This window comes from Gadus morhua, chromosome 23, assembly GCF_902167405.1.
Source record: "Gadus morhua chromosome 23, gadMor3.0, whole genome shotgun sequence".
Taxonomy (NCBI): Eukaryota; Metazoa; Chordata; class Actinopteri; order Gadiformes; family Gadidae; genus Gadus; species Gadus morhua.
In genome coordinates this window covers 20,049,795-20,075,387 of record NC_044070.1, presented here as the reverse complement: position 1 = coordinate 20,075,387, position 25,593 = coordinate 20,049,795, and the positions used below count along the sequence as shown (strand labels likewise).

The 25,593-nt window shown below is 43.2% G+C and overlaps 1 protein-coding gene across 1 annotated transcript; it reads left to right on the top strand.

Annotated features, from left to right (window-relative positions):
• Positions 1–10,243: 10,243 nt before the first annotated feature.
• LOC115537691 (NACHT, LRR and PYD domains-containing protein 12-like) lies at positions 10,244–24,919 on the top strand. The gene is made up of 8 exons (XM_030349737.1): positions 10,244–12,105; positions 13,416–13,589; positions 17,795–17,968; positions 20,858–21,031; positions 21,309–21,482; positions 23,513–23,686; positions 23,860–23,906; positions 24,366–24,919. Exons 1-8 carry the CDS (start codon positions 10,244–10,246, stop codon positions 24,917–24,919), a joined length of 3,333 nt encoding a protein of 1,110 aa, XP_030205597.1.
• The last annotated feature ends 674 nt before the right edge of the window (positions 24,920–25,593 follow it).

Genomic DNA, 25,593 nt, shown 5'->3' with positions numbered 1-25,593 from the left:
CAATGGAATGTTCTGAAAACGAGTTTTAGGCTATAACTCCCACACCGAAGCTCCCACAGTCAAAACCTTTATATCCACAGGTTCAGGGTAGCGTTTTGAATACTTGCTTCGCGTTGTGCCGGCGAAATGCACATTTCTTGTCGCGTTGTGCCGGCGAAATGCACACTTCTTGGACCCCTGCATAACTGCTTGCAGTTCTAGTTATACTTCCTTCGTTAGAAGTGGTACTACAGCCCAAACCGTAAATGGTGCACACAAGCCAATTACATGACTAGATCCAGGTCCGTGAGGTGACGGCAGACGACAAAATCCAGACATGCCGGCCACTAGGTGGCGCTATACCAAAGAAAACTTGTTTGGGGCTATAACTCCCACACCGAACCTCCCACAGTCAGAAGAGTTAGACACACAGATTCACTGGAGTCTGCCGCATCTTTTGGCATAGGCCACGCCCATTTGCGTCTGGGAATATTTTTCGCAAAATCGCGAAAACCGCAAAACTGTTTTTTCCCTACTCCTCCCACATTTTTTGACCAATCGACACCAAACTTTGCACACGACATCTTCAGACGCACACGCAAAGAATGCATGAAACACTTTTTTGATCCGTCCTTCGATAACGAAACGGTAGCGTTTTGAATATTGGTTTATTAGCTAAATTAGACGTGGAATATCAAAAATCCAAAGAAATCCAAAATTAGAAATCGGATCGAGTTCACATTTTACACACATGTTGGTGCTAACCTTAATGTCGTTCGATAAAAATTTCGGAAAATTTCGCCATTAGGGGGCGCAATAAACGAGGAAATTGTATATCTTCTACAAAATTTCGCCGCGAAAACGCTACACTGACTTCTCGCTACTCCTACCACAGTCAAATCCTTTGTATCCACATGTTCAGGGTAGCGTTTTGAACACATGCCTCGCATCGTGCCGGCGAAACGCACATTTCTTGTGGCGTTGTGCCGGCGAAATGCACACTTCTTGGACCCCTGCATAACTGCTTGCAGTTCTAGTTATTATTCCAGCACCTAAAAGTGTGCCCACAGCCCAAACCGTAAATGGTGCCGACACGCCAATTGCATGACTAGATCCAGGTCCCTGAGTTCTAGGCAGACGACAAAATCCAGACACGCCGGTCCCTAGGTGGCGCTATACCAAGGAATAAGCGTTTGGGGCTATAACTCCCACACCGAACCTCTCAGAGTCCAAAAACTTGTACACACAGATGCACTGGAGTCTGCTGCATCTTTTGGCCTAGGCCACGCCCATTTGCGTCTAGGAATATTTTTCGCAAAATTGCGAAAACCGCAAAACTGTTTTTTCCCTACTCCTCCCACATTTCTCGACCAATTGACACCAAACTTTGCACACGGCATCTTCAGACGCACACGCAAAGAAATGGTAGACAGTTTTTTGATCCGACCTTCGACGACGAAACGGTAGAGTTTTGAATATTTGTTTATTAGCTAAATTACACGTGGAAAATTAAAAATCCAAAAAAATCCAAAATTAGACATCGGATCGAGTCCAAATTCTACACACATGTCGGTGCTAACCTTAATGACGTTCGATAAAAATTTTGGAATATTTCGCCATTAGGGGGCGCAATAAAGAGGAAATTGTATATCTTCTACAAAATTTCGCCGCGAAAACGCTACACTGACTTCTCGCTACTCCTACCACAGTCAAATCCTTTGTATCCACAGGTTCAGGGTAGCGTTTTCAACACATGCTTCGCGTTGTGCCGGCGAAACGCACATTTGTTGCCGCGTTGTGCCGGCGAAATGCACACTTCTTGGACCCCTGCATAACTGCTTGCAGTTCTAGTTATTATTCCCGGCTAGAAGTGGTACCACAGCCCAGACCGTAAATGGTGCCGACACGCCAATTGCATGAATAGATCCAGGTCCCTGAAGACTATGCAGACGGCAAAATACAGACACGCCGGCCACTAGGTGGCGCTATACCAAGGGAAAACGCGTTTGGGGCTATAACTCCCACACCGAACCTCCCACAGTCCAAAAACTTGTACACACATATTCACTGGAGTCTGCTGCAACTTTTGGCATAGGCCACGCCCATTTGCGTCTATAATTTTTTTTCGCAAAATCGCGAAAACCGCAAAACTGTTTTTTTCCCTACTCCTCCCACATTTCTTGACCAATCGACACCAAACTTTGCACACGGCATCTTCAGACGCACACGCATAGAATTGATAGACACTTTTTTGATCGGACCTTCGACGACGAAACGGTAGCGTTTTGAATATTGGTTTATGAGCTAAATTAGACGTGGAAAATCAAAAATCCAAAGAAATCCAAAATTAGACATCGGAACAAGTCCAAATTTTACAGACATGTTGGTGCTAACCTTAATGTCGTACGATAAAAATTTCGGAAAATTTCGCCATTAGGGGGCGCAATAAACGAGGAAATTGTATATCTTCTAATTGGCCAAAGGAATGTTCTTCAAACTCAAGGGAAACCATCACGGGGCAAACCCGAGTCTATATAAAAATTATGGTCAAGAATTATTAATGTGGGCGGGAGTTATTTGGAAAAGGAAAATTGTCTTTGGAAAATTTCGCCACAAGAGGGCGCAAAAAAACGACGAAATAATACATCTCCTAATCGCCAATGGAATGTTCTGAAAACGCGTTTTGGGCTATAACTCCCACACCGAACCTCCCACAGTCAAAACCTTTGTATCCACAGATTCACTGGAGTCAGCTGCATCTTTTGGCATACGCCGTTTCTCAGTTTCGAACACATGCTTCGCGTTGTGCCGTCGAAATGCACACTTCTTGGACCCCTGCATAACTGCTTGCAGTTCTAGTTAGGGGTCCAAGCCAACAGGTTGGATCCCTATTGTTTTTGTAAGGATTCTTTTTATTATTCCCCCCGTGAAAGTGGGACTACAGCCCAAACCGTAAATGGTGCACACGCGCCAATTGCATGACTAGATCCAGAATCGGCACCGCTACTCAGATAACAAAATCCAGACACGCCAGCCCCTAGGTGGCGCTATACCAAGGAATACGCGTTTGGGGCTATAACTCCCACACCGAACCTCCCACATTCAAAACCTTGTACACACAGATTCACTGGAGTCTGCTGCATCTTTTGGCATAGGCCACGCCCATTTGCGTCTAGAATTTTTTTTCGCAAAATCGCGAAAACTGCAAAACTGTTTTTTCGCTACTCCTCCCACATTTCTCGACCAATCAACACCAAACTTTGCACACGGCATCTTCAGACGCACACGCAAAGAAACCCTCAGACAGTTTTTTGATCCGACTTTCGACGACGAAACGGTAGCGTTTTGAATATTGGTTTATTAGCTAAATTTGACGTGGAAGTTCAAAAATCCAAAAAAAACCAAAATTAGACATCGGATAGAGTCCACATTTTACACACATGTCGGGGCTAGCCTTAATGTCGTTCGATAAAAAATTCGGAAAATTTCGCCATTAGGGGGCGCAATAAACGAGGAAATTGTATATCTTCTACAAAATTTCGCCGCGAGAACGCTACACTGACTTCTCGCTACTCCTACCACAGTCAAATCCTTTGTATCCACAGGTTCAGGGTAGCGTTTTGAACACATGATTCGCGTTGTGCCGGCGTAACGCACATTTCTTGTCGCGTTGTGCCGGCGAAATGCACACTTCTTGGACCCCTGCATAACTGCTTGCAGTTCTAGTTAGGGGTCCAAGCCAACAGGTTGGATCCCTATTGTTTTTGTAAGGATTTTTCTTTTTATTAGGGGTCCAAGCCAACAGGTTGGATCCCTATTGTTTTTGTAAGGATTTTTCCTATTATACTTACCTCCCTAAAAGTGGGACCACAGCCCAAACCGTAAATGGTGCCGACACGCCAATTGCATGACTAGATCCAGATCTCTTCGGACTATGCAGACGACAAAATCCAGACACGCCGGTCACTAGGTGGCGCTATACCAAGGAATACGCGTTTGGGGCTATAACTCCCACACCGAACCTCCCACATTCAAAACCTTATACACACAGATTCACTGGAGTCTGCTGCATCTTTTGGCATAGGCCACGCCCATTTGCGTCTAGAAGTTTTTTTCGCAAAATCGCGAAAACCGCAAAACTGTTTTTTCGCTACTCCTCCCACATTTCTCGACCAATCAACACCAAACTTTGCACACGGCATCTTCAGACAAACACGCAAAGAAACCCTAAGACAGTTTTTTGATCCGACTTTCGACGACGAAACGGTAGCGTTTTGAATATTGGTTTATTAGCTAAATTAGACGTGGAATATCAAAAATCCAAAGAAATCCAAAATTAGACATCGGATCGAGTCCAAATTTTACACACATGTTGGTGTTAACCTTAACGTCGTTCGATAAAAAATTCGGAAAAATTCGCCATTAGGGGGCGCAATAAACGAGGAAATTGTATATCGTCTACAAAATTTCGCCGACTGTTTTTTCGCTACTCCTCCCACATTTCTCGACCAATCAACACCAAACTTTGCACACGGCATCTTCAGACAAACACGCAAAGAAACCCTCAGACAGTTTTTTGATCCGACTTTCGACGACGAAACGGTAGCGTTTTGAATATTGGTTTATTAGCTAAATTAGACGTGGAATATCAAAAATCCAAAGAAATCCAAAATTAGACATCGGATCGAGTCCAAATTTTACACACATGTTGGTGTTAACCTTAACGTCGTTCGATAAAAAATTCGGAAAAATTCGCCATTAGGGGGCGCAATAAACGAGGAAATTGTATATCGTCTACAAAATTTCGCCGCGAAAACGCTACACTGACTTCTCGCTACTCCTACCACAGTCAAATCCTTTGTATCCACAGGTTCAGGGCAGCGTTTTGAACACATGCTTCGCGTTGTGCCGGCGAAACGCACATTTCTTGTCGCGTTGTGCCGGCGAAATGCACACTTCTTGGACCCCTGCATAACTGCTTGCAGTTCTAGTTATTATACTTCCTTCCGTAAAAGTTGGCCCACACCCCAAACCGTAAATGGTACCGACACGCGAATTGCATGACTAGATCCAGGTCTGTGATGTGTACGTAGACGACAAAATCCAGCCACGCCGGTCACTAGGTGGCGCTATACCAAGGAATACGCGTTTGCGGGTATAACTCCCACACCGAACCTCCCACAGTCAAAAACTTGTACGCACATATTCACTGGAGTCTGCTGCATCTTTTGGCATAGGCCACGCCCATTTGCGTCTATAATTTTTTTTCGCAAAATCGCGAAAAACGCAAAACTGTTTTTTCCCTACTCCTCCCACATTTCTTGACCAATCGACACCAAACTTTGCACACGGGATCTTCAGACGCACACGCAAAGATGCATTGATCACTTTTTGGATCCGACCCTCGACGACAAAACGGTAGCGTTTTGAATATTGGTTTATGAGCTAAAATAGACGTGGAAAATTAAAAATCCCAAAAAATCCAAAATTAGACATCGGATCGAGTCCAAATTGTACACACATGTTGGTGCTAACCTTAATGACGTTCGATAAAAATATCGGAAAATTTCGCCATTAGGGGGCGCAATAAACGAGGAAATTGTATATCTTCTAATTGGCCAAAGGAATGTTCTTCAAACTCAAGGGAAACTATCAAGGGGCAAACCCGAGTCTATATAGAAAATATGTCCAACAATTATTAATATGGGCGGGAGTTATTTGGCAAAGGAAAATTGTCTTTGGAAAATTTCGCCACAGGGCGGCGCCAAAAAAAGACGACATTGTCTATCTCCTATTTGGCCAATGGAATGTTCTGAAAACGCGTTTTAGGCTATAACTCCCACACCGAAGCTCCCACAGTCAAAACCTTTATATCCACATGTTGTTCACGGTATGGTTTCGAATACTTGCTTCGCGTTGTGCCGGCGAAATGCACATTTCTTGTCGCGTTGTGCCGGCGAAATGCACACTTCTTGGACCCCTGCATAACTGCTTGCAGTTCTAGTTGTTATACTTACCTCACTAGAAGTGGTACCACAGCCCAAACCGTAAATGGTGCCGACACGCCAATTGCATGACTAGATCCAGATCTCTTCGGACAATGCAGACGACCAAATCCAGACCCGCCGGCCCCTAGGTGGCGCTATACCAAGGAATACGCGTTTGGGGCTATAACTCCCACACCGAACCTCCCACATTCAAAACCTTGTACACACAGATTCACTGGAGTCTGCTGCATCTTTTGGCATAGGCCACGCCCATTTGCGTCTAGAATTTTTTTTCGCAAAATCGCGAAAACCGCAAAACTGTTTTTTCGCTACTCCTCCCACATTTCTCGACCAATCAACACCAAACTTTGCACACGGCATCTTCAGACGCACACGCAAAGAAACCCTCAGACAGTTTTTTGATCCGACTTTCGACGTCGAAACGGTAGCGTTTTGAACATTGGTTTATTAGCTACGTTTTACGTCGAAACGCAAAAATTCAAAAAATACCAAAATTAGACATCGGATCAAGCCCACATTTTAGACACATGTCGGTGTTACCCTTAATGGCGTTCAATAAAAATAACGGAATTTTTCGCCATTAGGGGGCGCTATAAACGAGGAAATTGTATATCTTCTAATTGGCCCAAGGAATGTTCTTCAGACTATAAGGGAACCATCAAGGGGCAAACCCGAGTCTATATAGAAAATATGGCCAAGAATTATTAATGTGGGCGGGAGTTATTTGGCAAAGGAAAATTGTCTTTGGAAAATGTCGCCACAGGGCGGCGCCAAAAAACGACGACATTGTCGATCTCCTATTTGGCCAATGTTCTGAAAACGCGTTTTAGGCTATAACTCCCACACCGAAGCTCCCACAGTCAAAACCTTTATATCCACATGTTGTTCACGGTAGCGTTTTCAATACTTGCTTCGCGTTGTGCCGGTGAAATGCACATTTCTTGTCGCGTTGTGCCGGCGAAATGCACACTTCTTGGACCCCTGCATAACTGCTTGCAGTTCTAGTTTCATTTCATTTTTTTCATTTATTTATTACGGCTCACGCCCATAGCACATGGCATGGAGCAAAAAATTCAACTTAAATCATTACAGACCAAAACAATGGTGCACGGCAAGGGAAAAAACTAAAACATTACTTAAACAATGGCAGGACATTTCTCAGAAAGGCACCTGTTTTAGCAATAACCCCTGGGTTATTTGACCTCAAAAGCAAAATCAGTTTGATCTTGGATGGAGAATAGACATAATATTTTGGCAGGTATTTTTTTCTATAATACATTACGTTTACATTTTTACACTCAAAAAGCACATGATATTCGTCGCCAACACAATTGGAATCGCAGATGTTGCACATTCTTTCGCTTCTTTCCAGCCCTTTGTATCTTCCAGTGACTTTAGGTATTCTGGTGTTATTCGTTCGAAAATTGCAGATAGCCTGTCTGGACTTATGGTTTTCATACATCAGGTATTTTTCTAATTTAAACTCTTGTTTAAATTCTATGTACGTGTCACAGGAAGTCATGCTTGTAAGCTCGCTCTGCCACCTCTGGATGAATTGATCTTTTAACTTCTGTTCAACAATTTTTTTCAGCCAGTTAATGTTGTTGTACTTTTGTGTTATCCAGATATATGACAACCCGAAGTCATCCAGTATCTGTTTCACCTGTGATACCCAGGGTGAAGCATATGCACCACTGCTATGTAAGCTGTGTAGCTGATTGTACATGATTTTACTAAGTTTACTTTCTTTACTTTCTAACAGTCTCCCCCAATATCCAATTATTCTTTTTTTAACTAACACAGAGTGGGTACCGTCCAAGCTCTCCATACACCATATGACTGCAGGTTGTCATTTTAACTTTTAAGATGTACTTTAGAAATTTGAGATGTAGTTTTTCTATCAGATGTAGTTTTTCAAACCCCCACACTTCACATGCATACAACATAACTGGTGTAACCAACTTGTCAAAAAGGTCCAGAGTGACATCTACAGAAAGCTGAAGCTTTCTGCATTTGTTGAGTAAAGCAAACATTGCACGCAATGCTTGCTTATGCAGTTCCTCAATAGCAATTTTAAATGAGCCATTATAATTCATGATGACACCAAGATATCTGAAACAATGTACAGTCTCTAGACTTTGACCGTTGCACACAAACTGTAGTGTACTAGTATCCGCTCTCCTAAAACCAAAAACTGTAACTTTAGTTTTATCGCTATTAATTTTTAGTTTCCATTTCTCACAGAAGTCACACATATGATTTATAGCTTTCTGTAACCCTCTCTTAGTTGTAGACATGATAATAGTATCGTCAGCGTACATCAGTGCCATTAGTTGTATATAATTGTCTAACACAGCATCATCAAAAGTAATGGGCTCACAACCTTTTTGTAATAGATAATCCTCCAAGTCATTAATGAAGAGGGCAAACAGCAGTGGTGATAAGTTTTCACCCTGCCTGACTCCTGTTAAACTTGCAAAAAACTCAGATTTAGCTCCATTAACATATACGCATGATTTTATATTTTTATACATGTTGATAACTAAATTAAGGAATTTACCTTCGATACCTATTTTTAAGAGCTTATGCCAGAGTGCATCTCTCCAGACTGTATCAAATGCCTTACTATAATCAATGAAACAGCTAAATAAACTTTTCTTTTTAAAGCGGTACAAATCAATGATTTGTTTTAGTAAAAAGATATGATCGACGGTCGAGTAGTTCTTTCTGAATCCTGCCTGGTTCTCCTTCAGTGTAGAATTATCTTCCCAAAATGTGCATAGCCTTTCATTCAAAACATTCGTAAATAATTTACCTAAACCACTCAAAAGTGTGATTCCTCTATAGTTATCACAGTCTCTCTTATCCCCTTTCTTTTTATATATTGGCACGATTAAACCAAGCACCCAATCCTCGGGGATAACACCTGAATCCAAGATCTTATTAAACAAGAGGACATATAGAGGCATAAAAATAGTTGAGGTGCTTTTAATGTATTCGTTCAGCACTGTATCTATGCCTGCAGCTTTTCCTGGTTTTATTTTTCGAATAGCCTCATTAATTTCCTGTTCAGTGAAACACACATTCAGAACAATACTGTCTATTATTTGTCCGTCAGTTTCAAGTTCTTGGAGCTCATCTATTGGTACACCCCCATCAGATAAGTTTTCAAAGTGGTCATGGAATTCTTCTGCTGTGATTGGACAAACACTTTTGATTTTGCTAGAATCATTCAGCTTCTTCCAGTACAGCTTTGGATTCTCAGATTTCATGCTCATTAACTCGTCACTGAGTTTCTTCCTATGGGCCCTCTGAGCTTTGTGCAACACTCTCCTATACTCATTACTTTTTTCCCTTAAACATTCAGCATTAGCCACACTTCTATGCTTCTCAAGCATTCTTTTAACTTTTCTATATTCTTTTCTTTTTTCTCTACATTCACGGTTAAACCATGCTGCTATTTTTTTTTAACCAAGTTTTAGGTTTTTCTTCTGCTTTTGTGTTTTTGGGAATGTAGTCATTGCACTTTTTATCATAATATCACAAACACACTTCGTTATTTCATTAACTGACATGCTGTCTACATTACATAACAGATTCTCGACCTTGTCAAGGTCTATGTTTGTGGTAAACTCGATTTATTTTTCTTTCTCCCATTTACCAATTTGTTTCTCAGCTATTGTATCTGTGAGCCTTAGCTCGTCCCTTACTGGTGTATTTGCCCTGCAGTGTTCCCCTCCATGATTTACCTCCAAGATGACTTCAACAAGGCAGTGCTTATCAGAGAATAAAGAATCAAAAGAATGTACACAGAAATGTTTTACCTTGCTCGAAACAAATGGTACCCCTATCATGTAATCAATTACACTATTGTCAACAGTTGTTGCATCACCAATGTGTGCGTCATCACCACATCTACCATTTAATATACACATTGGGAGATTTTTACACATTTCTAGCAGGGCTTTACCATAATTGCCGAAATCTATATGTTTATCAAGGGATTTTCTCTTCAGTGGTATATTAAACACTTCTAATTGCTCCACTGTGCTTAATTCACATCCAGTATTAACATCCAGACTCTTGCCATCACTCTCTATTGGGCATACATCAAAATCATCTCTTTCTTGGGTATGGGCATTCATATCACCACAGATTAGAACGTGGTTATTTTCAATACCGATGTCAAGAATAATACACCAGTAATATTGCTTGTAATCTGTACACCAGTAATATTGCTTGAAAATATCAATGGTATGTTTCTGCTGGTTTGTGATTTAGGAGCTGTTGCGGTCCAGTGGCAACATAAACTCAAGGTTCATCTGAAGAAGAAGTTCCACTGTGTGTTTGAGGGAATCGCTAGAGCAGGAGAGCAGAGACCTCTGAATGAGATCTACACAGAGCTCTTCATCACACGGAGAGGCAGTGGAGAGGTCAACATGGAACATGAGGTCAGACTGATTGAAAAGGCATCCAGGAAAACTGCTAATGAGGAAACACCAATCAGATGTGAAGACCTCTTTAAACCTTTACCTGGACAAGATAAACCAATCCGAACAATGATGACAACCGGAGTGGCCGGCATTGGTAAAACTCTCTTAACACACAAGTTCACTCTGGACTGGGCCGAAGGCAAAGCCAACCACGACATAGACTTCACATTTCTCCTCACTTTCAGAGAGCTGAATTTACTGAAAGGGAAAGAGTTTAGCTTACTGGAACTTCTTCATCAGTTTTCTGTTGAAACCAAAGAATCAGGAATCTACAGATACGACCATGACCAAGTAGTCTTCATCTTGGATGGTCTGGATGAGTGTCGACTTCCTCTGGACTTCCAGAACAACCCGATCTGGACGGATGTCACCGAGCCGACCTCAGTGGACGTGCTGCTGACAAACATCATCAGGGGAGTCCTGCTTCCCTCTGCCCGCATCTGGATAACCACACGCCCTGCCGCAGGCAATCAGATCCCTGCTGAGTGTGTTGACATGGTGACCGAGGTGAGAGGGTTCAACGACTCACAGAAGGAGGAGTACTTCAGGAAGAGATTCAGAGAGGGGACACTGGCCACCACAATCACCTCTCACGTCAAGAAATCTCGAAGCCTCCACATCATGTGTCACATCCCAGTCTTCTGTTGGATCACTGCTACAGTTCTAGTGGACTTCTTCAAAACATCCCAGAGAGCAGAAGAGGTGCCCAAGACCGTGACTCAGATATACAGCCACTTCCTGAGGGTTCAGTCCATACAGGGGGACAGGAAGTATCATGGGCGAGCTGAAACCGATCCACAATGGAGTTCGGAGAGCAGGGAGATCATTGTTTCTCTGGGGAAACTGGCTTTTAACCAGCTGGAGAAAGGCCAGCTGATCTTCTACGAGGCAGACTTGGCAGAGTGTGACATCGATATCAGAGCAGCCTCAGTTTACTCAGGAGTGTTCACCCAGATCTTTAAAGAGGAGTGTGGACTGCACCAGGACAGGATGTTCTGCTTCGTCCATCTGAGCATCCAGGAGTTTCTGGCTGCCCTTTATGTCTTTCTGTCCTACATCAACACTGGTGTCAACCTGCTCTCAGAAGAACAGCCAACCTCCAGGGATGCTGAACTCCTCCTCCTCTACCAGAGTGCGGTGGACAAGGCCTTACAGAGTGAGAACGGACACCTGGACTTGTTCCTCCGCTTCTTCCTGGGCCTCTCTCTAGAGACCAATCAGATGCTCCTACAAGGTCTGCTGGGACCAAGAGGAAGTAAATTACTGGACAATCTAACAAAAAACGTTCCATCGGGGCAGACAGGAAGGAGGTCACAAATCAATAACCAAATAGTCCATTACATCAAGGAGAAGATAGGTGGAGATCTCTCTCAAGAGAGAAGCATCAATCTGTTCCACTGTCTGAATGAGCTGAATGACAGTTCTCTAGTGGAGGAGATCCAACAGTACCTGTCATCAGGAAGTCTCTCCACTGAATCTCTCTCCTCTGCTCAGTGGTCAGCTCTTGTCTTCATCGTACTGACATCAGAAGAGCAGCTGGACGTGTTTTACCTGAAGAAATACTCTGCTTCTGACCAGGGTCTTCTGGGGCTGCTGCCATTGGTCAAAGCCTCCAAAACATCTCTGTAGGTTCACTCTTGTATTAACAATACAGCACTATACATAATACTAGAATATAAAAGTTGTAGTAAATTCAGTTGTAGTGCACTAAGAACATGTATTGCAATGCACACAATACAATATATATAATACTAGAATACAAAAGTTACAATAACATACAACATATATCTGTAGGCATACTGATAACATGTTTTACGATACACACTATATACTAAGGCTGGGGGTAAACGATTATTTATCAAACGATTAATCGGGCGATTATTTTATCGATTAGTCGACTAATCTAATGACTAATTGGACGATTATCTATTTTTCTGTTGCTCGATTAATGAAAACCATAATGTATCTCAAATAAATACCAAAAAAATCGTAATAATATACTTTATTTAATACGGAACCCGTAAAGGGACATGAAAAAAATGTGTGCGTATACTCTCTTGCGCTCCGCCTCCAGGAGGAGGCGGAGCGCAAGAGAGTAGCAGAGGTGATACGTTCCCTCCAGGTCCGATGCTCTCTCGGGGGCATGACACTTCACTTTGACCGACAGTGAGTCTGCTTATAGGTCGGAATATGATGGAATGAAGCGGCCACCGATTCTTGACAGGCTGGGTACTTTATTCTTACACACAACCGGACTCGTTCATGACTTCACTAGACTGACACGCACGCTATCGCTCGTCCACCTACTCGCTGACGACACACACACACACACACACACACACACACACACACACACACACACACACACACACTGCCAGTGATATGCGCACGATATTTCCCCATGCTCATGAGATACTGTCTCGTGCGCACAAGATACTTTCTCATGCGCACGAGATACTCTCCCATGCGCACGAGATACTTCTCGTTTGAGATGCTCCAACATTGCTGTCGTGCTCTTGTGATATGCCAACTCCATTTGGCAAAGAGTGCAAATCACAACACCTTTCCGTTTAGGACTTAACTTGAAGTATTTCCATACCTTTGATGATTTCGTGCGTGGACATTTTCCTTTATTGTGACTTTCGTCCATTTCTCCGTCGAAAATCGTCGACGGAGAAATTTGACGTAGACGAATTTTTGACGTTGACGCGTCAACGTCATCGACGCGTCGCTACAGCTCTACTATATACATAATTCTATAAAAGTAATATTATGATAGTTTTCTGTTATAGCATTTTTGTTAGTATCAACATTGTACACCTAATATGTAACTACCATTTAAAGATCTAATGTATAATCATTTGTTCAACTATCAGAAAAGTCTTATCAAACATTTAATCACGGTTCTCAACATGTTCTGTTTTTTTGTGTGAAGGCTGAACAGCTGTAAGCTGTCGGAGAGATGCTGTAAAGCTCTGGCCTCAGTTCTCAGCTCCAACTCCTCTAGTCTGAGAGAGCTGGACCTGAGTACCAATGATCTGCAGGATTCAGGAGTGAAGCTGCTCTCTGCTGGACTGGGGAGTCCACACTGTACACTGGAAACTCTCAGGTCAGTTTTACTAAGTGCAAACAGTTACACCACAACGTTCGGTTTCAGAATACTTTTAACTACTGTCCCCTGGTCTGAGAATCACACCTAAATGACGTCAAACTATATCAGATAATAACTCAGTACCTTTGATGACCACATGTATTAGAGTGGTGCCATTGGACATATTACACCTTGTTGTTTATGTTGGATGCGAAAATGAAAAGATGAAAAAGTAATCCCAAAGTTGCCATTTTCAATTATAAACACAAAATATAATGTAAGTGCGTTCCCACAATCCCCTGTCGACGGGTCAGTGGTAGTTAAACAAATGAAGTCACAGTATTTGCATCCATTAAAGTTTATCGTTCTAAATAAACCAGCAGCCAGACAAATGTAGACCCTGCCTTAGCTGAACCTCTGAAGCTAAGCAGGTGGGCTTGGTTAGTACTGGATGGGAGACCAACTGGGAACACTGAGCTGCTGCTGGAAGTGGTGTCGGTGGGTGGCCAGTAGGTGGCACTCTTCCCTCTGGCCAAAGCATAAATCCTGATGCCCCAGTGCATTGACGGGGACACTGGGCTGTGGAAGGTGCCGTCCTTCAGAGGAGACGTATAACCGATGTCCTGACTCACTGAGGTTATTAAAGATCCCAGGACGCTTATCGCAAAAAGAGTAGGGGATTCCCCGGGCCCCGGCTAAAACTGACCAACCAGGCTCATTCAATCTGGCCCCCTATTCATCCCTCTGTTTAAATAGCTGATTCATTAATCCCCTCACTCTCCACCTCAAGCTGGTGTGTAATTGATTGATTGAAATGATTGAAATTCTTTATTGACGCATGCACAAACGTAAGCATACAAATGAACAGGTCAAAAGGATAACGCATAAAAGCCCATGGGCTTATTTTCATTGTGGTCCCTTGGTAGTGTAAGCATTTATTTACGTGTGTGTGTTAAAGGTAATAGATAGATAGATAGATAGATAGATCCTTTAATAATCCTTTACAGGAAATTATAATAATGTAATGTACATGACAATGGGGTCAACAAAGTAAAATATGACATTCTAATCACACATTCACAATTCATGTGTGGTGAGCGTTCTTGCGCCGATTGGCTGCCGTGCATCACCCATGTGGATGCTACACATTTGTGATGGTTAGTGAGGTCCCCCCTTCACTGTAAAGCCCTATATGAAGTCAATGTAAGGTGACTTAAAGAGCCCATGCCATTAAAATCACATTTTTCCTATTGTTTGTTAAATAACATAGGTCTGAATAAGTTTGTGAGCTGTGGTAAGTTTGAAATCTATGCAGTTTGTCTGCTGAATGCAATAGGCAATGAAAGGAAAAAGGCAGAAGAAAATGAGCCGATCTGGATAAGGTGACACTGTGACGTAGCGTTGTCAAATGATTATTCCTGGCCCTGCCCACTTGGTTGGTTCGTAACCACCCACAAGAATTCTAAAGGAGTCGTGATTGAGCTAGTGCTAAATGCTAATACGTGTACGGTAGTTGCTTAGTTCGTAGTAACAGGCTAGTTACAGGACGACATCGAAGTACATGAACTGCGACATGCTGCCTGCCGCCGGTTGCCGCGAGGCACCACCGCCGCGAAGCACCACCGCCCGGCAGCGGGCAGCCGGGCGGTGGTGCCTCGCGCCGGCAGCAGGCAGCGCGCGGTTCTGTCTACTACAGATTGATGTGGAAGTGGAAGAACCAGACTGTAACGTAAGTGTTGTACACTTCCTTGTTATTTGGATAACCGTTCTGCTGTTGGTGTGATGGCGCATAACACGTCAGACTCTCGTCTCTGGTATTTCTACAACTAGACTCGTAGTGGGGGTTATCTCAGCCATGGTTGAGAATGAATTGGGGGAAAGGAACTTTGGCTTTGACTCCCTGAAGTACATGAACCACGACATGGAGGAGAAAGGGATTGTTGGCCGCGGTCGTCTCCCGCCGGAGCCTCGCTGCCGATGGACCACCGCCCCGGCTTGAGGAGGCGGGATACATTTGCGGCCAACAATCCCTTTCTCCTCCATGTCGTGGTTCATGTACTTCAGGGAGTCAAAGCCAAAGTTACTTTCCCCCAATTAATTCTCAACCATGGCTGAGATAACCCCCACTACGAGTCTCGTTGTAGAAATACCAGAGACGCGAGTCTGACGTGTTATGCGCCATCACACCAACAGCAGAACGGTTATCCAAATAACAAGGAAGTGTACAACACTTGCGTTACAGTCCTGGAGCTCTATATCTAAATAATATCATATCATACATAGATATCTATATCAAATAATACATATTATCACGGCCAAAAGCTGTGTGCACGTCCAGACGATATAATGAATCACAAAGGACTTCGTCGGGTTCTCCGACGTCTCTGGTTCTTCCACTTCCACATCAATCTGAAGTAGACGCGGTCGTTTGAGATTCATAATAGCCTATCGTCTGGAGGCTCACACAGCTTTTGGCCGTGATAATATATATTATATATTATATGATATAGATATCTATGTATAATATGGGTTTCTAAGAGCTATTGCGATACATCCACCGTAAACAGAGCGCATGGTACCGTGGCTACAAGCTGCTCAGGGCCAGGTGATAATATATATTATATTATATAGATATCTATGTATAATATGGGTTTCTAAGAGCTATTGCGATACATCCACCGTAAACAGAGCGCATGGTACCGTGGCTACAAGCTGCTCAGGACCAGGTGATAATATATATTATATGATATAGATATCTATGCATAATATGGGTTTCTACGAGCCATTGCGATACATCCACCGTAAACAGAGCGCAAGGTACTGTGGCTACAAGCTGCTCAGGGCCACACCCCCACCCCCCTCCTTGACCTGCCTTGACACGCCCACCGAAACAGCGCGTTTGGGGGAAGCTCAATGTGCGACTGGTTCGGAGTGGCTGTAACTCTGCACCACGGCTGAATTTCGGGGACGTCTTTGAATACTGTGTTTGTGGCCCACTAATACCTATATTAGCGCTATATGAATGTATAATTCATTTCAAGTTCATAAATGTATAATTTTCATAGGAAAAACTCAACAATTTCTTTTTTGTCTCCATGACTTTATAAGGTCATTGCTACGTCAACATTTTTTACAGATATACTTTATATATATTTTATCTTCAGAACTTCAATTGAAGACATAAAATACAGAAATAGGTCAAACAATTTAAGATTTAGAAATACAGAACAATATATGTAGAAATACAGAGCAACATAAAACAATTGAATATGAATAAATACAGAACAACATAAAACTATTGACTATGTAGAAATATAGAGCAACATAATAGGATTGAATATGTAGAAATAGAACAAAATAAAACTATTGAATATATAGAAATTAAAGCAACATAATTGAATATGTTGACATACAGGACAACATAAATTAATACGTCGAAATACGAAACATAAAACGATTGAATATGTAGGAATGCAAAGCAACATAAAACTATTGACTATGTAGAAATACAGAACAGCATAATTGAAAATGTAGATATACAAAGCATCATAAAACGATGTAGGAAAACATAAACATTAAAAGATTGAATTATGTAGGAATACAGAGCATCATTCAACAATTGAACATGTAGAAATACAGAATAATATAAATCTATTTAGTATGTAGGGATACAGAATAACATCAAAGGTTTGAATATGTAGGTAAGCAAAGCCCCAGAGGGGTTTCATAGTCGTCCTTGTTTTGAAGCCCGGTAAAAGTGTCTGAAGCCAGGAAGGGCATGTGCCCTGAGTGTTTTAGGTTTTTGTAAATGAGCTTGAGCACATTCATGATGATTGATCAAAATAAAAGGTTGAATTAATGAATCAATAGTCTCACAGAAGGAAGCATTGGGACTGAGTGCGCTGAAGGCCCTCCTTGGCTCCACAGCCCTCTGCTTCGTTAGGTCTGACTCTGTTCACACAGAGTTCAGGATCCCTACGGCCATCAGGCGACGGCTGATGGAAGTTTGAATGTTCAGTCATCTCCCTGAGCTCACTCCCTGATCCCTGATAGCAGCGTGGAGAGCGGAGGCGCTAGCATCACTGGACGTCCTCCCCTCCAGTGTGGCTCCATGGCGGCCCTGTGCTGTTCGTTAGCTACACCATGTTTCTCCTGTGAGCTGGTTGGATCTTTTAAGCACCTTTAATCTCACTTCCAAACATGTTCTTTTTTATTGTGTGCAGGCTGAATTCCTGTCATCTGTCAGAGCGATGCTGTGAAGCTCTGGCCTCAGCTCTCAGCTTCAACTCCTCTAGTCTGAGAGAGCTGGACCTGAGTTCCAATGATCTGAAGGATTCAGGAGTGAAGCTGCTCTCTGCTGGACTGGGGAGTCCGCAGTGTACACTGGAAACTCTCAGGTCAGTTTTACTTAACGTGCAAACAGTTCCATATCAGGAGATTATTAAAAAACGACTACTGGCCCCTGGTTTGAGGATCATCCTAAATGCCGTCTAAATATATATTCTAATAACTCAGTACCTTTGCTGACCACGTTTATCAGGGTGGTGCCATTGGACATATTACACCTTGTTGTTTATGTGGGAAAATGAAAAGTTGAAAAGTTATCCAAGAGTTGCCATTGCATCTATTTAATTATATACGCAAAGTATAATAATAGTTCCCTCCCACAATCTCCTGTTAACGGGAGAGTGGGAGTTAAACAAATGAAGTCACAGTATTTGCATCAATCAAAGGTTATAGGTCTACCTAGAATTATTATATTTTGGCGAGCAGCACAGGAATGACCCAACGGGAGACCCGGTTTAAAGCAGTTACACAATACACCACACGACCCGAGAGTTGCCTTTATTTATTTTTAATATGTCTTAAATTGTTTGACGTGTAAAAAAGTATAACATAACAAAGACTTCATACGCATACAAAAAATATAAATTCTTGAGTTGTTCCAATGAAAATGATATTTTTGCGATCGCGGCCGTGGTCACCGTGTCCGGGTGCCGCAAAGGATCCTGGGAGGCCCGGGGGGAGCGTCATCGCCACCAAGGGATCTTGGCTAACGAGGGCTCCAGGGGTGCTCGTAGGGTGCTAAGAGCATCGTTACTATAGCCTCAGTGGAGTCACCTGCTGGACATTCTGTGGTATTGGATGTGTTTTATTAAAACTCATCCAATACCACAGAATGTCCAGCTGGCACCATTTCGCAATACCTCCTAAACAGTGGTTACCGCCAATATATTACTCATAGACTACTGTAAGATTTAAAAAGCAAAGACCGAGACAGAGTCAACAACAACATAATTTATTGCAGCAATTTAAAATTCCAAAAATAAATGCGCAGCCGAAATGTACCGATCAAACGCCACGTCCCAAGGTAACCCTCAAGGCATATAATAAATTCAAATGATTCCATTCGTCTTGTGTGGGAGGTCGCTTTCGAGCTGCACTTGCTGTCTCCCTCTGATTTTAATTCAACCATCGTGGTTGGTCCTCGTATTGATTAATGACAGAAGACATACTGTACATGAATCATGCTGAGACCAGCGGGTGTCGGAGAATTTCTGCAGGCGTTTTTTGTTGCGATTGTTTGCCATATAGCACTGAAGGCGCTTCGGTGAGGCTGCGTTGAAGTTCATTATTAATTGGACCGTGTCTAGACAGTTACGAACATGCCTGACCTTAGTGGAGTGCACAATCGAGAGCGTGGTTTCTGCAGTGAACGTAGGCTGCTGCGGGAAACTGTGCTGCGATGCGTGCCTGAATGCCACGCGCTTTCCCGCTTACATTACCAGCACCATCATAAGGCGTATTTACACTGCCAAATATGCCGTCTTATGCACGCCTTTTTCGCGGCACAATCCACGCGTTAACACTACCCGAGGTAAATTGCCTGCTTGAGCTAGCACCCCAATTTAGTTAATTTAGTCAGCAAAATAAAGAATATGTTGGCGTTTTTGCACTTTAAAATAGTTAATCGGTTTTGTAACTTACACTGACGTGAACTCATTTTTACATGCGGGTGACTTCATTCATAAAAAAAAATATATATTCGGGAGTATGCAAATTATTCTAAGGAGTTCAAAACTCTGTGCGCAGCCCCGCCTTCTCCAGTGAACCAAGAAAGCCCGCGCCGTGACGAACGGGGGATTTGACCCCCTCGGTTTTACACAGGAAACTTGAGATAAGACGGTGAAATCGCCGGGCATGCCAAACTGCGACCGAACCGGCTTGGCAGTGTAAAGAGGCCTATACATCATCCTGCCCAACAATATGGGCAGGATCTAGACCAAGCTCTTCTAATCGGGTCAGCAATAGCCGTGTGTCAATGCCCAGCCTCTGCCTTTGAATGATAATGAATGAATGGAACGTTGCATTTTTAAAGTTTACACCAAAGATTCTAGACTAGAGAGTGCGCGTCAATCCATGAAACCTTTTAAGGAATCAGATAAAGTCTGCTCTTTATGTGCTAAGAAATTAGGACATTCCGATAAATGTAGTTGTAGTCACACAAGCTGTTTTAGATTTTTGTAAGATGGAATTGTTTCAGGGGGGAAAATGCCTCGAAAACATATATACGCACGGTGCGTTCAAGATTAGGACTGACAAAGCATATGTCAGCCCAGGCCTAATCAAATGGGTTTTAATATCTTCAGTGTACGTATTATTGTAGTCTATTCTTTTCGTAGGATACTCTGCTGTATGCCTTGATGGGGACATATTTGAACCCTATTTAACCCTATTTTCCTGCGACATTCCTGCGTCTCCGCATCCTGCAGAGCCCATTTCAGCACCGTGTCAGTGGACCGATACAAGCCTACAAACGTTGTTAGAGCAGAGCACGCGCGTTCATGTTAAGAGGAGTTTCAGGAAACGCTCCAAAGAAATTTACGAAGGTTCGCAAGATCCTTCTTGAGAATGATCGTACGAGCTTGGATCCATCGTTATCGGGAAACGGGGCCCAGGTTTAAAGCAGTTACACAATGCAAGACCCAGAGAGTTGCCTTTTTTTTTACACACACACACACACACACACACACACACACACACACACACACACACGACTCCCTTGGTGGCGGTGCCGCTTCCCCCCGAGCTTCCCAGGATCCTTTGCGGCACCCGGACACGGTGACCACGGCCGTGATCACCACAATATAATTAACAGAAGAATAATGTATCATCATTTTTGCATAACTATCAGAAAAGAAAAGTTTCTGATAGCTAACTATCAGAAAAGTCGTCTAAAACATTAAATCAGGGTTCCTAACATGTTCTGTTTATTGTGTGTGCAGGCTGAATAGCTGTCATCTGTCAGAGAGATGCTGTGAAGCTCTGGCCTCAGTTCTCAGCTCCAACTCCTCTAGTCTGAGAGAGCTGGACCTGAGTAACAATGATCTGCAGGATTCAGGAGTGAAGCTGCTCTCTGCTGGACTGGGGAGTCCACACTGTACACTGGAAACTCTCAGGTCAGTTTTACTCAATGTGCAAACCTTTACAGCACAAGAGTCTTTATAAAAAAAAAGTAACAAAAAAACGTCAATAAAGACATTTAATGTAGAATGTACAGTTTACTATTTTTTATTATTATTATTCTACCTATTCACATGTAGTCAGGCTTTTTTTAAAGCTTATTATTAGAATTTAAACATAAAAAAAATTAACATTGGCGTAACTTCTCTTTCAATTATGGAAAATGTTAAAGACATAAACACAGTAACATGGTCTTTTATTTTGTGTGTGAAGGCTGACTGGCTGTCATCTGTCAGAGAGATGCTGTGAAGCTCTGGCCTCAGTTCTCAGCTCCAACTCCTCTAGTCTGAAAGAGCTGGACCTGAGTACCAACGATCTGCAGGATTCAGGAGTGAAGCTGCTCTCTGCTGGACTGGGGAGTCCACACTGTACACTGGAAACTCTCAGGTCAGGGTTAGGGTTAAATGTGTCTTTGGGTTTGTTTAATAGTAAGGGATGATCCAGGACTAGGTGGGCTGTGATCTAAAATAACAGACGACACGTGTCTAAAGCCCAGTTCAGACCAAAGATTAGCCTCGCAACGACTTGCAACTCGCAACTCCTTCCAACTCCTTGCGACGAGATGGGCTGCGACGTTCTAAAAATGGGGCAGTTCAAACTGCTGCACCGGGCGGCGACGTCAGGTGGTTTCCCTAGCAACTGTGAACGCTCTGGCACAGCTGAGAGCCGCAACAGCATCAGCATCACGCTAAAAAGTAGCCTAACTTAGGTTTGCGATTAGGTTGCTTGAGCTTGCACCCCAATTTAGCCTCCCGGACCCTACACACACATTGGCGGTTTATTGGGTTTCATTCTGATGTAAATGCTACGGCTCCGCGGTTCCGGGGGGGGGGCGGGGGCTTGGGTAGAGGTGTTGCTGCGCTGTCTCCACAGAGACAACCCAGCGATATCATCATGAGCAGTTCTAACTTTGTAGAGAGATTTCTATTTGCAAAAACTGTTGGTTTATTTTTATTGATCCCCTTCGAGAATTTGTGTGCAAATGGGGGGGGACTAGGCTATATTCTCGCCTTCCTACTTTGTAAAGCGCATTGTAGGCCTGTTGCTTTTGGGCCGATACTGCGCCCATTCCTTGATTCGTTCTGCCGCAGCACTCCAAACAATTAATTTTATTCCAATGTTCGTCAAATCTGCTCCAATAGTGGTCCTGCATTGAGTTGAAATCCGGGGGGCTTGGGTAGAGGTGTTGCTGCGCTGTCTCCACAGAGACAACCCAGCGATATCATCATGAGCAGTTCTAACTTTGTAGAGAGATTTCTATTTGCAAAAACTGTTGGTTTATTTTTATTGATCCCCTTCGAGAATTTGTGTGCAAATGGGGGGGGACTAGGCTATATTCTCACCTTCCTACTTTGTAAAGCGCATTGTAGGCCTGTTGCTTTTGGGCCGATACTGCGCCCATTCCTTGATTCGTTCTGCCGCAGCACTCCAAACAATTAATTTTATTCCAATGTTCGTCAAATCCGCTCCAATAGTGGTCCTGCATTGAGTTGAAATCCAACTCTAATAAATATATAGTCCAGTTTTAAGTTTCAAGAATATTTATACATTCCCAGGGCATGTTAAATGAGTGCATGCCATGCCACTCATAACACACTTGTAAAATGCAGTCGTCAATTGGTGGAATGGGTTATTTTATACATCATCACAAACAAAATTTGGATTTGATCAAATAAATTACAGATTAATAATACTGAAATGGCCACTTTTTGGTTGAACACATTTGAAGGAAATAATTACGATCCCCAATGTTGACCTGAAGTTAGGGTTAGGGTCACGCTGCTGCAACTCTTCCCCTGCGACGTTCCAAAACAGCCTCGTTGCGAGGTGAATCTTTGGTCTGAACTGGGCTTAAGATCCCCACCAGATTCAGCATCATTATTCATTTTTAGGCTGGGGTCAACATGTCAGAGCACAGATGGGAGGCCAAGAGGCCAGAGGAGGGACAGAACTTTAGAGGACGAGGATTTTAGGAAGATACCCTTTTTTTGAAGGGTTGTTTATTTTTGCAGTTTTGTTAGCTGCTAGTGTGTCATTAGTTAACAGGTTATTCTAGCTGACAGAACACTGGCCAGCTGATGTGAGGGCGAGGGGTTGCTATACTGTTAACTGCTAGCATGTTATGTATGTTATATGTCATGTAACTCTGGCCAGCTCATGTGAGGGTTAGGGTTAGGGGTTGCTGTCTGTATGTTATGGATGTTATGTGTTATATGTTTTGTAACTCTGAGGAGTTGCCATTAGTGTAGACATGAGGCTCGGTGATGGTGGCTCTAGACGGGCTGTGATCTGAATTAAATCATAAAGCTTTAAGTTGTCCATCATATGGAATTCATACTTTATTAATCTGTTTACTTCAGTAAGAAATATTCTCATTGAGATAGAATAAATAAAGGTGTGTGTGTGTGTGTGTGTAGGTTGTCTGGCTGCCTGGTCACACAGGAAGGCTGTGCTTCTCTGGCTTCAGCTCTGAGCTCCAACCCTTCCCATCTGAGAGAGCTGGACCTGAGCTACAATCACCCAGGAGACTCAGGAGCTGCGCTGCTCTCTGCTGGACTGGAGGATCCACAATGGAGACTGGACACTCTCAGGTATGGAGAGGACAGCTCACCATTCAGAGAAAATGCCTCCTACAAGGATTCAACCCTCTGCTAGATGAAGTTGTTTGAAAAGGCAGCTGTAACTTATGTTGTGTAGAAAGTGATGAGACGGCAGATGATGAAGGTGAATGTTTCATGCTGCTCTCACTTTGTTTCCCCCCTAGTGTGGATCACAGTGGAGTGTGGAGACTGAAACCAGCTCTAAAGAAGTGTAAGTGTCTGTTTGATTCATCACAACTCACACTGACTATTGAGAGGGAAAGTCCATCCACACAGCAGGAGGTGACGTCTGTTCATTCAGATATCTGGGAATGAAGCTGATGACTGACATCATGTATCTTACATATATAAACATTAACATAATTGATGTGATTATATCAGGAGTGATGATTTTACAACATTGGACATTACACCATAATAATCAGGATACTGTTAATCATAATTACATGTCTATTTTATATTCAAAAACTATTAAATTAAACTATCATCTTGTCATTATTATAATAATTATAATGTTGTTTTAATTCCTGTCATTACATTAGCTATGGCACATAATAATCATATCTAAGGTTTCACCTTAGATTTCAATTAGAGCTGGTGATGCTGTTTATTTAATAATGATGATAATTATAATATTGGTTTAGCAGCCTAATCATGTTTCTCCCGTCAGATGCCTGTGAACTCACACTGGACCCAAACACAGCCCAGAGACGACTCTCTCTGTCTGAGGACAGCAGGAAGGTGACGCGGGGTGAAGAGGACCAGTCGTATCCGGATCACCCAGAGAGGTTTGACGCCTGGGAGCAGGTGTTGTGTAGAGAGGGTCTGCCTGGCCGCTGCTACTGGGAGGTAGAGTGGGGAGGACGGGTTTATATAGGAGTGGCATACAGAGGAATGACAAGGAGAGGAGGGGGTACTGACAGCCTGCTTGGATTGAACAACAAGTCCTGGAGTCTTGTTTGTTATGACGACGATGATGGTCTCTACACTGCCTTTCACAACGATAGTTCAACAGCCATACGTCTCCCCCCCCCTCGCTCTAACAGAGTAGGAGTGTATCTGGACCGGCCTGCTGGCTCTCTGTCCTTCTACAGAGTGTCCCCAGGTGGAGGGGGGTCCTCAGACACACTGACACACATCCACACCTTCCAGGCCTCCTTCACCCAGGAGGTCCTCCTCCCTGGGTTTAGGTTGTATAAGAGTGGTTCCTCAGCGTCTCTGTGAGTGTCCATTGTAGACACACAAGCACACACACAGACCCATTGAAAAGTACACACATGTAAACAGTCATAAACACACCCAAACCAACAAACACATATGTACATAGAAATTAACACACACGCACGCACAAACAAACACATCGTTCATGACTCTATAAACACACACAAGCACACACAAACAAACACATCGCACTCTATAAATACAAACACACACACACGTACACAGGCTTATTTACACACACACACACACACACACACACACACACACACACACACACACACACACACACACACACACACACACACACACACACGTACACAGACTTATTTACACAGACATGCACTCACACACACACATCCTTCATGGATCTAAACCCACAGCAGGTCAGTGTGCCGGTGGTAAGCAGCAGGTAACATCAGTGTCTCTCGTGGTTCATCTCTCAGCCCTCTCTGTGTTCAGCTGGGCTGCTGAGCGTCAGATTAGAGGGGGCCGCTTGGGTCTGGGGGGTCCTCACAGTCCTGACGTTGTTGAGGACCAGCTGTTAGGGGGACGTTTGAATACCTGTGGACCCATGGACGTACCTGTAGTGCATCGGGTTGTTGAGCAGCAGCTGTTGGTGCTCTGAGGGGTCAACCCGTTCAGTGGAAGTACAACACTTTGTGATTGATTTAAATACT

Coding starts and splice junctions, on each gene's coding strand:
- LOC115537691 (XM_030349737.1), top strand. CDS start 10,244: ATGTTTCTGCTGGTTTGTGATTTAGGAGCTGTTGCGGTCCAGTGGCAA. Junction 21,032..21,308: donor TGTACACTGGAAACTCTCAG/GTCAGTTTTACT, acceptor TTGTGTGTGAAG/GCTGACTGGCTGTCATCTGT. Junction 23,907..24,365: donor GAAACCAGCTCTAAAGAAGT/GTAAGTGTCTGT, acceptor TTCTCCCGTCAG/ATGCCTGTGAACTCACACTG.